This window comes from Globicephala melas, chromosome 5, assembly GCF_963455315.2.
Source record: "Globicephala melas chromosome 5, mGloMel1.2, whole genome shotgun sequence".
Classification (NCBI taxonomy): domain Eukaryota; kingdom Metazoa; phylum Chordata; class Mammalia; order Artiodactyla; family Delphinidae; genus Globicephala; species Globicephala melas.
The window spans coordinates 1,703,423-1,718,306 of NC_083318.1; the positions used below are offsets into that span (position 1 = coordinate 1,703,423).

Sequence of the window (14,884 nt, forward strand, 5' to 3'; positions counted from 1 at the left end):
GTTGCATTTTACATTTGTGTTTGTTTAAGTAACAAAAATAGTTTTAAGTCTGGTGTGGGGGAGTGGGAGATGGTACTCTGGAGAATTATTTTTTCTTTTATTTATTTATTATTTTATTTATTTATTTGTTTATGGCTGCGTTGGGTCTTTGTTGCTGTGCGCGGGCTTTCTCTAGTTGCGGCGAGCGGGGGCTACTCTTTGTTGCGGTGCGTGGGCTTCCCATTGGGGTGGCTTCTCTTGTTGTGGAGCACGGGCTCTAGGCACGTGGGCTCAGTAGTTGTGGCTCGTGGACTCTAGAGCGCAGGCTCAGTAGTTGTGGCGCACGGGCTTAGTTGCTCCATGGCATGTGGGATATTCCCGGACCAGGGATCAAACCCCTGTCCCCTGCATTGGGAGGTGGATTATTAACCGCTGCTCCACCAGGGAAGTCCCTATTTTTTCTTTAAAGGGGCCTGTGTAGCCCTCAGGCATCCTGCCACAAGGATGACTACTTAGCAAATTAATATTCTACTTTCCTGTTTTCAGGGTTGACTGATGTATAAAGGCTTTTGGTTGTGGACATTAGCATTTGTGTCTGCGTTCACCTATATATTGTTAAAATGTAAGTCTTGCGTTTTACACTAAGTAGCCAGGTTCTCTTAATGGTTACCATGACCACAGTTCTAATCAAAGGCATGTAGTTCCAATTGAAACCAACCATTTAAGAGTTTGTTAACAGTCGTCCTTATCTCGAATGTTTGCTCTGTTGAGTCTTGGTTCATAATGCAAACATATAAAATTCCTTTGTAATGAACCTCATGAAAGTGGTTGTGCTAATAAAACGTGTCACTGCTACCACGAATTGTCAGATCAAGAGGGCAGAACTTGAGTCAGCCTCACAGAAAGATAATCTGAATGGTAGTCTTTGCCTTTTTTAGCTTAATATAATGCTTTTAAGTCTTATCATGTTCTTGCATGTATCAGTAGTTAATGATTTCTGAGCAGTATTCCGCTGTATGGATGAACCACAGTTTATCCACTCACCAATAGAGGGACAGTGGTGTTTCCTCGTTTGGGCTATCATGAATAAAGCTGCTGGTAACATGTGAGCACAAGTCTTTGTTTGGACAGAGTTCATTTCTCTTTGGTAAATACCTAGGAGTGGAATTGCTAGGTTGTGGGTAAGTGTGTGACTAACATTATAAGGACCTCTCATGCTGTTTTCCAAAACGCTTATACTGTTTCCCAGCCGCGTGTGAGAGTTCTCCTTTATATCTCCATCCTCACCAAGGTTGGATATTGATAGCCTTTAATTATGGCCAGTCTGATAATGGCTAGTAGTGTTATCTCATTATGGTTTTAAATTGCATTTTCTTAATGACTTGTTGAGCATCTTTTCATGTGCTTATTTTCTGTCTCTTTAGTGAAGTGACTGTTCAGACCTTTTGCATATTTTTAATTGGGTGGTTTGTCTTACTATTGAGTTGCCAGAAATCTTTATATATTCTGAATACAAGCCTTTTATCAGGTATGTTTCTCAGACATTTTCTCCCAGTGTGGTTTGCCTTTTCATTACATTAACACTGTTGTTGTTGTTGTTTTTAATATTTATGTATTCATTTATTTTGGGTGCACTGGGTCTTACTTGTGGCACGTGGGATCTTTGTTGCGGCATGTGGGATCCTTTAGTTGCGGCATGCGGGCTCTAGTTCCCTGACCAGGGATCGAACCCAGACCCCTTGCATTGTGAGCGTGGAATCTTACCCACTGGACTACCAGGGAAGTCCCAATAACACTGTGTTTTGAACATCAAAAAATTTTAATTTTGGTCAAGTCCAGTTTATCAATTTTTAAATGATTTGGGCTTTTTGTGTTCTGTATAAGAAATCTTTGCTACCCAAAGTTTATAAAGATTTTTTTGCCCTGTGTTTTTTTCTAGATGTCTTACAGTTTGAGCTTCTGCGTTTGATTCTTGATCCATTTTGAGTGAAGTTTTGTATCTTTTGTGAAGTAAGGGTTGAGGTTCATCCTTGTATATGGGCATGCAGTTGTTCAAGAACTATTGTTGAAAATGCTGTTTTTCCTCATTGAAATACCTTGGCACCTCTGTCAAAAATCAGTTGATGCTGTATGTGTGGGTCTACTTCTGGACTTCCACTCTACGTGTATACCCATGCTTTTGGCAGTACCATACTGTCCTGATTCCTGAAGCTTTTTATAGTAAGTTATGAAATTAGGTAGTAAAGGTCCTCAAGCTTTGTTCTTCTTAAAAAGTGTTTGGCTGTTCTAGGTCCTTTGCATTCCCATATAAAGTTTAAAATCATCTTGCCAGTTTCTACAGAAAAACCCACTGAGATTTTAACTGGCACTGTGTTGAGTCTGTAGACCAATTTGGGGAGAAATGACATCAAAGTAATATTGAGTCTCCCAGTCCATGAACATGATATGACTTTTCATTTATTTAGTTTTTAAGTTTATTCTTAGAGTGCTTTTGTAGTCTTCAGTATGTAGGCTTTACACACAGTGTATTGAAACATTTCCAAAGCATTTCATCTTTTTCTTGCTATTTTAAATAGTACTTCTAAAAAAATTTCAGTGTCCAATCATTTATTGCTAGTCTATAGAAGTGTAACTGTTTTTTGTATATTGACCTTATATCCTGTGAAGATTCATTTATTTTTAAAATCATTTATTTATTTATTTATTTGTTGACTGCATTGGGTCTTAGTTGCGGCACACGAGACCTTTTGTTGCGGCACGTGGGCTTCTCTCTAGTTGTGGCACGCGGGCTCCAGAGCGCGTGGGCTCTGTAGTCATGGCGCACGGGCTTAGTTGCAGAGTTGTAATTTGTGGCATGCGGGCTGTCTAGTTGTGGTGCGTGGGCTCAGTAGTTGGTGGCGCCTGGGCTTCATTGCCCCGCGGCATGTGGGATCTTAGTTCTCCAACCAGGGATTGAACTTGTGTCCCCTGCATTGGAAGGCCGATTCTTAACCACTGGACCACCAGGGAAGTCCCAAGATTCATTTATTAATTCTAGTGGTCTTTTGGTAGACTCTGTAGGGTTTTCTACGTAGTTGATCACATCATCTAAAAATAATGTGTTTTTTCATTTCCAATCTGTATGTCTTTTTTTTTCTTCTTCGTTATTCCGTTGGCTGGAGCCATCAGTATGATGTTGAATAGAAGTGGTGTGAGCAGACATCCTTCCCTGTTCCCAGTGTTAAGGGGAAAGCATTTAGTTTTTCACCATTAAGTATAGAAGAAGAATCTTGTAGATCAGGTTGAAAAAGTTTACTTCTGTTTTTAGTTTGCTGAGAGTTATCATGAATGGATATTTAATTTGGACAAATTCTCTTCCTACATCTATTAAGATGATCATAGAGCTTTTCTTTTTTAGTTTGTTAACAAAATTAATCATGGTGATTTTTTTTTTTTTTTTAATCATGGTGATTTTTGAAATGTTGAATGAACCTTGCATTCCTGGGATAATCCACGCTTGGTTATGGTGTATTATCTTTTTTATAGATTGCTGTATTGGATTTGCTACTGTTTTTCTAAAGATTGTTGCATCTGTGTTTATGAAGGATATTAGTCTCTAAGTTTCTTGTCTGACAATATCTTTGTGTGGTTTTGGTGTCAGGGTAATATTTGCCTTTTAGAATAAGCTGGGAAGTATTCTCTCTTCTTTAATTTTCTGGAAAAGTTTGCGTAGAATTGGTATTATTTCTGCCTTAAATGTTTGGTAGAATTCACCATGAAGCTCTCTTGACCTAGAATTGGCATTATTGGGAAGGTTTTGAACTGTGAGTCCAGTTTAGTTAGTAAAGATTGTCTTTCTTCATGAGTGAGCTTTGTTAATTTTTGTCTTTAAAGAAATTTGCATAATCATTTCACAGTATATGCAAGTCAAGTCGTTTCGCTGTACATTTTAAACATATACAGTGATATATGTCAGTTGTATCTCAGTAAAACTGGGGAGAGAAAGAAATTCGCCCTTTTTATGTCAAATATATTGGTGTGAAGTTGTTCAGAATATTCCCTTGTTATTTTTAAATTTATCACAGGATCTGTAGTGATTGTGTGCCCTCCCTTTCATTCCTGATATCAGTTGTTTGGGTTTTGTTTTTGTCTCTTTTTCTCCCTGAGAGCCTGGCTAGAGGTTTATCATTTTCATTGATCTTTTCAATAAAAGGGAAAAGAACCACATTTTGTTTTAATTGATTTTCCATTTTCTATTTTATTAATTTCTGCTCTTAGGTTTATTCTTTCTTTCTTTCTACTTTATACTTAATTTATTATTCTTTTTTTGTTTGTTTGTTTGTTTGTTTTTTGGGTTTTTTTGCGGTACGCGGCCCTCTCACTGCTGTGGCCTCTCCCATTGTGGAGCACAGGCTCCGGACGCGCAGGCTCAGCGGCCATGGCTCACGGGCGCAGCCGCTCCGCGGCATGTGGGATCTTCCCGGACCAGGGCACAAACCCATGTCCCCTGCATCGGCAGGCGGACTCTCAACCACTGCGCCACCAGGGAAGCCCTCTTGGTTTCTTAAGGTAGAAGTTTACATCATTGATTTGAGACCTTTCTTCTTTTCTGATGTGTGTTTTATTCCCGACAATTCTATCTAAGCATTCCTTTAGCTGCATCCCACAAATTTCGATATGTTGTGTTTTTCATTCTGTTCAAAATATTTTATACTTACTCTTAGCATGATCTATCCTTTGACCCATGGGTTATTTAGAAGTGTGTTTTTAAACTTCCTTATAATTTGGTGTGTTTTCTAGATGTCTTTTTAAATTAAGGTATATGTATATATATGTATTTTTTAATTTGGCTGTGCCACACAGCTTGCGGGATCTTAGTTTCCCGACCAGGGATCAAACCTGGGCCCTGGCAGTGAAAGTGCTGAGTCCTAACCACTGGATCACTAGGGAGTTCCCAGAATTAAGGTATAATTGACATACAACATTCTATTAGTTGCAGGTGTACAACATAATGATTCAGTATTTGTATAGATTGCAAAATGATCACTGCAGTAAGTCTAGTTAACGTCCATCATCATACATAGTTACAAAAACAGTTTTTTTGTGTGTGATGAGGACTTTTAAGATATACTCTCTTAACACCTTTCAGATATGCAGTAGAGCATTATTAACATAGTTACCATGCTGTACATTAGATCCTCTTGACATAATTTATTTTATAAATGGAAGTTTGTACCTTTTGACCTCTTTATTACTATTATCATTGTAATCAGAGAACGTACTTAATATGATTGAATTTTTTTTAACGTGTTGACATTTGTTTTGTGTTCAGTCTTGGTTAATGTTCCATGTGCACTTGAAAGAATTTGTGTTCTGCTGTTGTTGGGAAGAGTGTACTGTGAGTGTTAGATCAGATTGGTTGACGGTGGTGGTCACGTTGACACCCTTTCTGACGTTTCCGTCTGGTCTAGTAATTGAAAGGAGTGTTGAAATTTCCAGACGTAATTGTGGACTTTTACATTTATCCTTTTAATTCCTGCCTCACGTATTTTGAGCTCTGTTATTAGAGTGCTTACCCGTTTAGCATTGTTATTGCTTCTTGTTGAATCAGTCTTGTTGTCATTATTGTTTTATCATCATCATATTCATCATCCCCTTCACTGGTGCCAATATTCCTTGTTCTGAAGCCAACTTTTGCTGATGCTAATACCACCCAGCTTTTTTTGGTTAGTGCTTGCATGGAATTTGTCTCCTAACCTTTATTTTCAACCTATTTGTGTCTTTGTAATCTCCTGTAGAAAACATAGTGGCTCTTGCTTTCTAATCCAGTCTGACCATCTCTGCTAACAATTAGAATATTTATTTCCATTTAATGTAATTATTGGTAGTTTGGATTTAAATATACCATCTTGCTTTTTTCCCCCCCCCCTATTTTTCCCATCTGTTGTTTGCTGTTCTTCTTTTCCGTCTTTTCTTTTGGATTAATTGAATATTTTTCTTTCTTTTTTTCTTTTTAAGATTTGTTATTTATTTATTTTTAGCTGCATCGGGTCTTAGTTGCAGCATGCAGGATCTTCGTTGAGGCACATGGGCTTCTCTCTAGTTGTAGTGTGCAGGTTTTCTCTTCTCTAGTTGTGGCGTGCAGGCTCTAGGGCATGTGGGCTCTGTAGTTGCGGCACATGGGTTCTCTAGTGGAGGTGCGTGGCCTCAGTAGTTATGGCACGTGGGCTTAGTTGCCCCGTGGCATGTGAGATCTTAGTTCCCTGACCAGGGGTCGAACCCGCGTCCCCTGCATTTTAAGGTGCATTCTTTACCCCTGGACCACCAGGAAAGTCCCCGAATATTTTTATGACCCTGTTTACCTCCTCTTGGCTAATTACCTATATCACCTTGTTTCATAATTTTTAATGGTTCTAGAGTTTACAGTATATATCTTCAACTTTTCAGCCTCTACTTTCAAAGAATATTATGTACTTAATATGTAGTGTAAGAACCTTTCAATATTGTACTCAGAGCACCACCGTTTTTTGTGTTAGTGTAGTCATATATTTTTTGCATATCTCTTGTAAACTTTACCATAGATTTTTATTATTTTTGCTTTAAATAGTTAACTTGCTTTTTTCATATCTCTGTATAGACTCTATACATATTTTAATGGCTGCAGAGTATTCCATCATTCTGATATCATAGTTTGCTTAGTCTCTCTCTTATTTTTGAGGTAGAGTTGATTTACAGTGTTGTGTTAGTTTCTCGTGTACAGCAAAGGTGAGTCAGTTATACATACATATTCTTTTTTCACATTCTTTTCCATTATGGTTTATTGCAGGATATTGAATATAGTTCCCTGTGCTATGCAGTAGGACCTTGTTTTTTATCTATTTTATATATAGTAGTTTGTATCCACTAATCCCAAACTCCTAATTTATCCCTCTCCCCACCCACCCCACCCCCCCAGGTTAGTTATCTTTTTAAAAGAGTTTACAAATGAGAGGGGTCTTTGGCCCACATCTTCATCATGTGTAGCCCCACATCTCCACTTGGGGCCATTTAACTGGAACTGCCTTTAACATTTCTTGTCCTGCAGGGAAGCCTCTGTTTGTCTGACTGAGAGCTTTTATTTTGCCCTCATTTTTAACTGTTACTTTTGTTCAGAATTCTAGGCTGTAGGTCAGGTCTTTGCTGCCCACCCTGTTTCTGATGCGCAGTGGCGTCGTTGTTCTTCTCTTTGCTCCTGTAGACCGAAGGGGTGATTTCCTCTGCCTGCTTCTCAGCTGTGTGCTTCTCACTGGTGTTTAACAGTTTTGCTCTGTGTGACTCGGTTGTTAGCTTTGGTTTACTGTGCTGGGATTGCAGGAGCTTTTAAGATACGGCAGTTTACAGTTTCATCAGATTTGGGAAATCGTCAATGATTCAGCCCCTTTTTTCCTGGGACACAATTACCTGTGTGTTAGACATCTTGATTTTGTCTTACAAATGCTTTGTTTGTTTTTCTCAATCCTGTTTCTCGCTGTGCTTCATTTTGGATATTTATTTGTATTACTTGTCTTCAGGTTTATTGATATTCCGCTGGGTGTAATCTGCTCTTGTCTATCTCATGTATTTTTTTCTTTCAAGATATTTTTTATTTTTCATCTCCAGAAGTTCCATTTGCGTATTTTTGCATCTTTGGTCTCTCAGCTCACCATGTTTGTTTTCCTCTACTTTCATGAGCATATGGAGTTTATTCATAGTCTCCAGTTCCAGGTCCTTGCCTGTTGGTCGCATCGTCTCTGTTATTTGGGGTCTGTTTCTATGGATTGGTTCCCCTCCTGGTTATGTGTTGTATTTTCCTGCCTCTTGGCTTTGTTATTGGATGCTGGACATTGTATATTTCACATTGTTGAAGTGTTGGATTTTGTTGTATTCTTTTAAACTGTGTTGGACTTGGGCATAACACAGTAACTGAAGTTAAATGTAAGATGTGCACCGTGAGGTGACACGTTTAAGGATTTACCATATGGTAGCCACGCGCCCCGTTTTGAAAGGTCTGAAGCTTCCTCCCATGTCAGTAGGAAAGGTTTTTCAGGTTCTTGGCCGCTGTTCCGAGTCTTCCCAGGGTACCAGGCAGCGTCGCTGGTGCTCGTGTGCAGTGGCAGGCGGGTCAGAACGGGTCCTGCTCTCATGGAACTGATCTTCTTGTGGTGGAGACAGGTCTAAAACAGGAAAACCCCAGGAATTCAGATAGCAGTTTGTGATGTCAGAGATTAGCCAGGGTGACCAAGGTCAGGAGGCGGCAGCGCACCACGGATGTGAACAGGGTCACTTGAATGTGGAGGGTGGTGAGCTAGTGACGGGAGACCCATGCCCAGACCCGAGAAGGGAGCTCTAAGGATACAGTCGTGGTGCATCCAGGGAGCAGCCACTCGGGGTCAGGGGAGGGCTCGAGGACACGCTTGGAGCAGAGGGGCTGCTGGGAGGCTGGAGCAGCGGCCGGCGGGCTCGCCGGAGCAGGGGCTGCACCTGGTCCCTCGGCCTCCGAGTGGTAGGAGTGGGCCAGTGCATCCGGGGACCAGGAGGGAGGCCTCTGCCGAAGAGGCCAGGTGCCGACCACAGCAGAGGAGCAGTGTTTGCAGGGCAGAAGGTGGTGGGTTTGGAGCTGAGACGCAAGAATTGAGAACTGGTTCAGCCAGCCCCCCTGAGTAGGTATCTTTTAGCTGAGGTGTGATTGATGGAGAGAATTCTTCTTTTGTCGGAAGCCATTCAAAGGCTTAGTAGATTAGCCCTCTGGGTGAAGGGAGCAAGTGCAGTGAAATAAAAGCAGACGTTGGTCCTGGCCAACCTTGAAGACAGCGGGAAGACATGAGAGTCTGTTCAGATGGTGTGGGCGGGTCTTTGCAGGGATCTGTGTGGTCTCATTCGTGCGTTAAACACCACTCTGGCTGCTGCTTGGAGAACGGACCCTCGGTGTGCAAGGCGGCTGTAGCACTGTGGTATCCAGGCCTGGGGTGGGTGACAGTGGCCTCGGCTGGGCTGGACACGTGGGTGGGGTGGAGTGTGGGTGCGTGGGGGGTGGAGGTAGGGCGCGCGGCCTCGCTGCTCTCGGGGAGCAGCCTGCTTCCTCCACCACCGCCTCAGACCCGTCTCGTCTGACCTCCCGTTCCTGCCCCTCGCTGACTTGTCCGTCAGACCCGTGGCCTCTCCAGGCACAGTTAGAATCCGCATTGTCTCATTGTCAGGAATGCATGTCCCATCTGCAGAAAACACAAGTGTCTCATCTGGTTCAGAGCTTCTCCCCCAGCTTCCATGAGTGACGTCGGCGTCACCCAAGGGCATGTTGCGGGGCTGGAGGGCAGCGGTGCCTGTCCTGCGGCCTTCCCCTTGCCACCCCCGCCCCCCACTCTTCCGTTCTTTGCTGGTCTCCCTGTGGTCCCCTCTGGTGCCCAGGCCCTGCGGTCCTCACAGGTCGTCCATGGCAGGTGGCTCTTGCCCATAGGAGGCCCTGTCGAGGTTTTCCTAGGCCTCAGTCGAGCCCTTGCACTGACTGCCTGCTGGGGACTGTGTGACACCCCCGTCCCCGCTCTGCCCCCGGTGTAACTCCGGGGTCCGCTCACCCAGCAGGAACGTCTTCGGGCTGGGGGTGTTCTTTAATGATGGCGCAAGCCCTACCCGTGGCTTGGGAGTGGCTCCCCTGCTCCCAGCCCCTCCACTGGAGGACTTTCTTGCGCTTCATCCAGCAGTGGATGGGGTGGGGCTGCAGGCGGGGGCGTTGGCACCCGGCTGAGGGCTGAGCCGGGCTTGTCTCAGAGCCTTTGCACTTGACCTGACGGTGACGGGAGGAGGAGCGATGCTGTCCTCCCTTCAGGAGCCTTTCCTGTGACTTGGCCCTTCTCTTCAGGCCACTGGGGCGCTGGCCGGAGCTGGCTGCCCTGCTCACGAGCCCTGGGGGGACGTGCAAGCACCTTCCTGCACTGTGTGTGGGTCCTCAGCCCTAAACCTGGAGCCCACGTCCCCGAGGGACCAGGTGGCGGCTGTGCGGGTCATGGGACCATGTTCTTAGGCAGGGGGAGGTAAGGGGTCGTGATCTCCATGGCGGCCGCGGGGTGTCAGGGTCTGAGCCCACCTCCTCCTGGACGTTGTGGGGCAGAGGCTCAGGTTTCTGCCGAGCGGCGTCCCCCGGGATGGTGGTTGCAGGTACCAGTTAGGGCACTGGGAGTAGAATCGCTCTTTTTTAATGTGTGAAGGAGATTCGTGGACCGTCCTCGTGGGGTTATGATGTGACTATCAGAAGGTAGAAAAATAATCGGTTCCAGACAAAATTCTTGGGTGTCAGAGAGAAAGTTTCCTATGTAGTGTCGGTTGAAATATTTTCTTTTTGATGTGTAGGTTTTCCATTTTTTCTAAAAGGCATTGTCCTGAATACTTAGTAACGAATTTGGGCCGTGAGCATTACTCATAATGAGTCTGTTCTCTTTTCTCTAAAGCAGGGTCAAGACTTCCTTCTTCACTCCCCGCTCGGCAGCTCGCAGCCCGAGGCCGGTGGCGGGAGGCTCACCCTGGGCGCTCAGCCGTTACCCACAGCCGCCCCCTCGGACACCGCGTGCGCCTGCGAGGCCTGCAGCGAGCGCAGGTACGGGTATGGGGGGGCCCTCCGCCTGCGGGGGGTGGGGTCCTCCTTCATTGCTGCCCTTGACGACTGGTGGGAGGAGGCACGTCCTCACAGAGGGCGGGAGCCTCCCCGAAACAGTTAGGGTCTCAGGTCGATGGATGCCTCCGACTTGGAGGCTGGGGAGGCCGTCACTGCCGCTGCCAGAGGCCTGGGAAGAGGAGCCAGACGCGCGGGTCCTGACTGGTCTCGGGTCCCGGCTCGGCCGAGGCGGACCAGGGCCCACGGGAGCCTTGACAGCCAAGGGCCCTGGGGGCTGTGCCGGGGCTGATGGCGCCGGTCCTGTGGGCGTTTGTCCTCAGGGAGATTTCGGCAGAGGCGGAGCGGGAACCTCAGCAGCTGCAGAACTACTGGTCGGAAGTGCGCTACACAGTCCGCTGCATCTACCGGCAGGCGGGCACCCCGCTGGCGGACGACCAGGACCAGTCTCTGGTGCCCGACAAGGAGGGGGTGAAGGAGCTCGTGGACAGGTGCGTGTTGCCCAGGCGCGGCCCTCCCCCACCAGCCGCCCACCCGGGCTTCCCCTCTGCTCGGGGGGACTCCCCTCTCGGGGTTGGGAGAGCTTGTCCCGCGGGCTCGGCCCCGGGCACGTGGCAGGCCTGCAGCAGACGGGCTGGGTGAACTCTCAGATTCTCATTCTGATGAAAGGCTTATTACCTGTGTAATGAAAGCGAACGTACTTGTCTCCTTCCTTAGTGTTGAGGCTGACAGTGAGACTCCTTCTGGGCACTTGCTGTGCCCGCGATGGCGCTGAGCACTTTCTCAGGCACTCCTGCTCTATTGCCCCGCGGAGGAGAGGCAGTTATGCCGCTTAGGAGATGAGGAAACCCAGGCCCCGTGAGGTCCGGTGGCGGATGGAGAGCCATTTGTCGCAGGCCCGTTCACACAGGTGCTCCTCACTGGGCGGGGCTCCGGCAGGGCGCTCGCGCAGGCGGGGACCTTGTGCTCAGTGCCGGCGCGGAGTTTGAAGTGGGCGTAGTTTTTATTCTCCCTTAGAGTTTGTACCATTTGTCTCCTCTGTTTGGAGATGTTCCCAATAAAGGCAGTAAATTTGAGCGAGACGGTCCATGAACTGATTCTCATTTTGGTCCTTTTTTCATGTTTTGAATGCAGCCCCTTTGGGGTTCTGCAACCTCTTGTTCGCTGTACTGTAGAGTTCCTCCTGGAGATGGGGGTGGTGGCTGGCTATGGGCTGTATTAACTAGTTAGTGATTCGGCCGGTGTGTCTAGGGTTTGACTACGTGAAATGGCTCTGGGTGGTGTGTGCCTTTTTTAGAAGTTAGGTTTCCTAGTGAATATTAGGAACGCACATATAACCTGCATGTCACACTCGGAGCTTCACAGCTTGTGAATGCTTCGGAAGAGGCCAGAGTAAAATCAGAGGCGGTTGGAAGGAAATGCTCAGTAAACGATTGTTCAGATGGGACGTTAACGGCAGAGAGGTTCGGGAAACAGCAGTATTCTAGTAACGAAACACACCGTTAAGAATGGAAACATTCCACGCCGCCATTTGAGGTCCGGGTATATATATGTCGCGTGTTTTCCACATGTTTTCCACGTCCTACGCTTTTCCTCGTCTCCATGTCTAAGGACCCTTCTCTTGTCTGAACGCCAGCACACACCGGGAAGGGCCGTCTGTAAAGGCCGTGTCTAGGACCTGACAGCTGGCGGCGATTCTCCTTTGCCCCTTTCCATGGCCCTTGGCATCCTGCCGCTCTGCCTCCCCCTCCCACCGCCCCCCATTTTCGCACATCATCACTGCGTTCAGCCACACTGGCTCTCGTGCCGTCCTCCACAGACCTGCTGGTTTCTTCTCTTCGCTCGGTCTGGAATGTTCTTCCTTGCTCAGGGTTCTTTTTCCTCCCTTCCATCCTTCACTTTAAACTTCAGAGTCACCATCTCAAAGAGACCACTTGACCTAAACTCCGAGGGGCCTCCCGCATCATTCTTTATCAACCCTTCCCTTCTTTTTTATCGTGTTACTGCCGCCACTACCTGGAATTACGCTCTGTATGTGTGTGTGCTCCGAGCATCCAGCGGCCTGAGAGTTTGTTCTCCTGGCGTCTTCCTGCTGTGGCTTTGACACAGCCGCCTGGGCCCAGTGCTTGTTGAACGCACAGCTGGGTGAGCTTCCACAGCATCTTCATCTTCCTGCCCCTTGGCCATAGCGCTTTTTACAAGTCTACTTGCAAAAGTACCATGTGGTCAAGTCATTAAATTTATAAGATACAGAAATGGACAAAGAAATAAAATGCAACGCATGTCTAATTCCAGCAGGCGAAGAGAACCAAGAAGGAGGCATCCAGTCTCCTTGTAAGTTCGATTGTCCCTGTGTCATTTTGAGTCTTCTGTGACTTTCCTTTAAGAGATGAAATACCTTCTGTTTCAGAGAACAGTTGCTATACTGGTAATTAAAATTATGATTGTCATGCTAAGCTAGAAAGTCAATATATCTGTGTGAAGTAGACTCACCACAGTGGGAGTCCCATCGGTTCTTACTGTTTCTCTGGCCACGTTTTTTGTAAGGCTACACAAGTTCCATTTTCACTCGGCTCTTGTCTTTTACAACCTAGGTAGTGTGGTCACTTAAAAGTGGAATAGGTGACAACTTACAGTCTTCTCTTTTGACCCAGCGTGGTGCCCAGAGGTGAAAGGATCCACTACCCAAATCCAGGAGCTACAGCTTAATGTATTGTACAGCGTGGGTGCGGAAGTCACAGCGGCTCCTCCTGGTGACGGGCTCCAGGCGGGTGCTGTGGTTGTCCCAGCGGCTCCTCCTGGTGACGGGCTCCAGGCGGGTGCTGTGGTTGTCCCAGCGGCTCCTCCTGGTGACGGGCTCCAGGCGGGTGCTGTGGTTGTCCCAGCGGCTCCTCCTGGTGACGGGCTCCAGGCGGGTGCTGTGGTTGTCCCAGCGGCTCCTCCTGGTGACGGGCTCCAGGCCGGTGCTGTGGTTGTCCCAGCGGCTCCTCCTGGTGACGGGCTCCAGGCGGGTGCTGTAGTTGTCGCTTCATCGGATGTAGGTTTCCATCTGGAGGCTCCTCAGAAGTGCACAGCTGAAACGAGTGGTCACTTGAAACATAGTCATGCCAGTTACTATAGAACAAGTTTGTAAAAGCTGATGCTCTCCAAGTTAGGGAAGAAATTCGTGAAGATGGTCGTTGCTGTGTGGCCTGATGGGGCGTGTATTGACTTGTTGTCTCTGACCTTCAGCTTACACATTTTCTCTTACCGCCTTTAGTACCTTTTGGTGGGATGATTTAAAAGGAGATACACTGTCTGTAAAGTTTCTTCGGATTATGAAAATAGTAGAAGCAGCCCATTTGGATCAGATACTGAATTCCTAGGAAGAAGGAAGAGCAGCCCGCTCCCGTGCTGCAGCCAGGTGTCACCTCTGGGGGCCGTGGCTTTTCCGCTGTCCGCATATAAGCGGTCAGAGATGAGTGCTGGGGTCTCCCGGGCTTGGCAGTTCTCTGGCCCCCGCGCGGCTCCGCTGTGCCCACTCTGCTACCTGCTGGCTGCCTGAGTCCGGGGACTCGCCCAGCCATGTGGCTTCGCGTCTGACCCGGCGTCGCCTTGGGGGTTGACAGCGAGCTCTCAGTGGACGCCGGTCACTGCTGTTTGGCCAGTGACTCTGGGGGCTCCCCCTCTGTCAAGCAGGCTGACTGTGAGAAGATGGCGGTCGTTGTTAGGTGGGCACCCCCAGGCTCCCAGGGTCCCCCTGCGGGCGAGTGGTGACTCTCTCTCCTGTGCAGGCTCTGCGAGCGGGACCCCTACCAGCTGTACCAGCGGCTGGAGCAGCAGGCCAGAGAGTACGTGCTAGAGATGAAGGTCCGGCTCCTGCGGCAGCTGTCGGCCGCGTCCAGGGTGAAGTCGCCGTCCGCCCTGCAGGGCCCCCCGCAAGCGCACCAGTTCATCTCCCTGCTCCTCGAGGAGTACGGTGCCCTGTGCCAGGCGGCGCGCACCATCAGCACCTTCCTCGGCACCCTGGTGAGTCGGCTATGTCCCCTGCCCGGGACGGGGGGCAGGAGCGGGGGTTCTGGAGGCCCGTCACGCCCCTCCCCTCCTCCGAGATGTGCAGGCGGGGCTGGGGGCCTGATTCCTCTCCTCTTTCTCTCCCCTCTGGACTTGGCTGCTGGATGAAAGCGGAAATACTGCTCGGGGACCTTGGGTCCTGGGGGCACGGTGTGGGGACCGTGTGAGGTGAGGGCCGGAGTGGGTGACAGTAGGAAGGAGACAGAGGAGTGGCTGTGCTGTGAATTCTGCAGATGGGGGCTGTGTTCTCAG

General features: G+C 47.8%; 1 protein-coding gene across 3 annotated transcripts in view; it reads left to right on the plus strand.

Annotated features, from left to right (window-relative positions):
- The window catches only part of FAM193A (family with sequence similarity 193 member A), a 173,043-nt gene that overhangs the window by 87,946 nt on the left and 70,213 nt on the right, over positions 1-14,884 (plus strand). For 2 of the 3 annotated variants that reach the window (XM_030876723.2, XM_060298893.1), the window contains exons 3-5: positions 10,419-10,564; positions 10,903-11,070; positions 14,353-14,587. In XM_030876723.2, coding sequence (XP_030732583.1) covers positions 10,419-10,564; positions 10,903-11,070; positions 14,353-14,587 — 549 coding nt within the window. The remainder of the gene's footprint in view (positions 1-10,418; positions 10,565-10,902; positions 11,071-14,352; positions 14,588-14,884) is intronic. The other variant, XM_030876726.2, reaches the window with a different exon arrangement.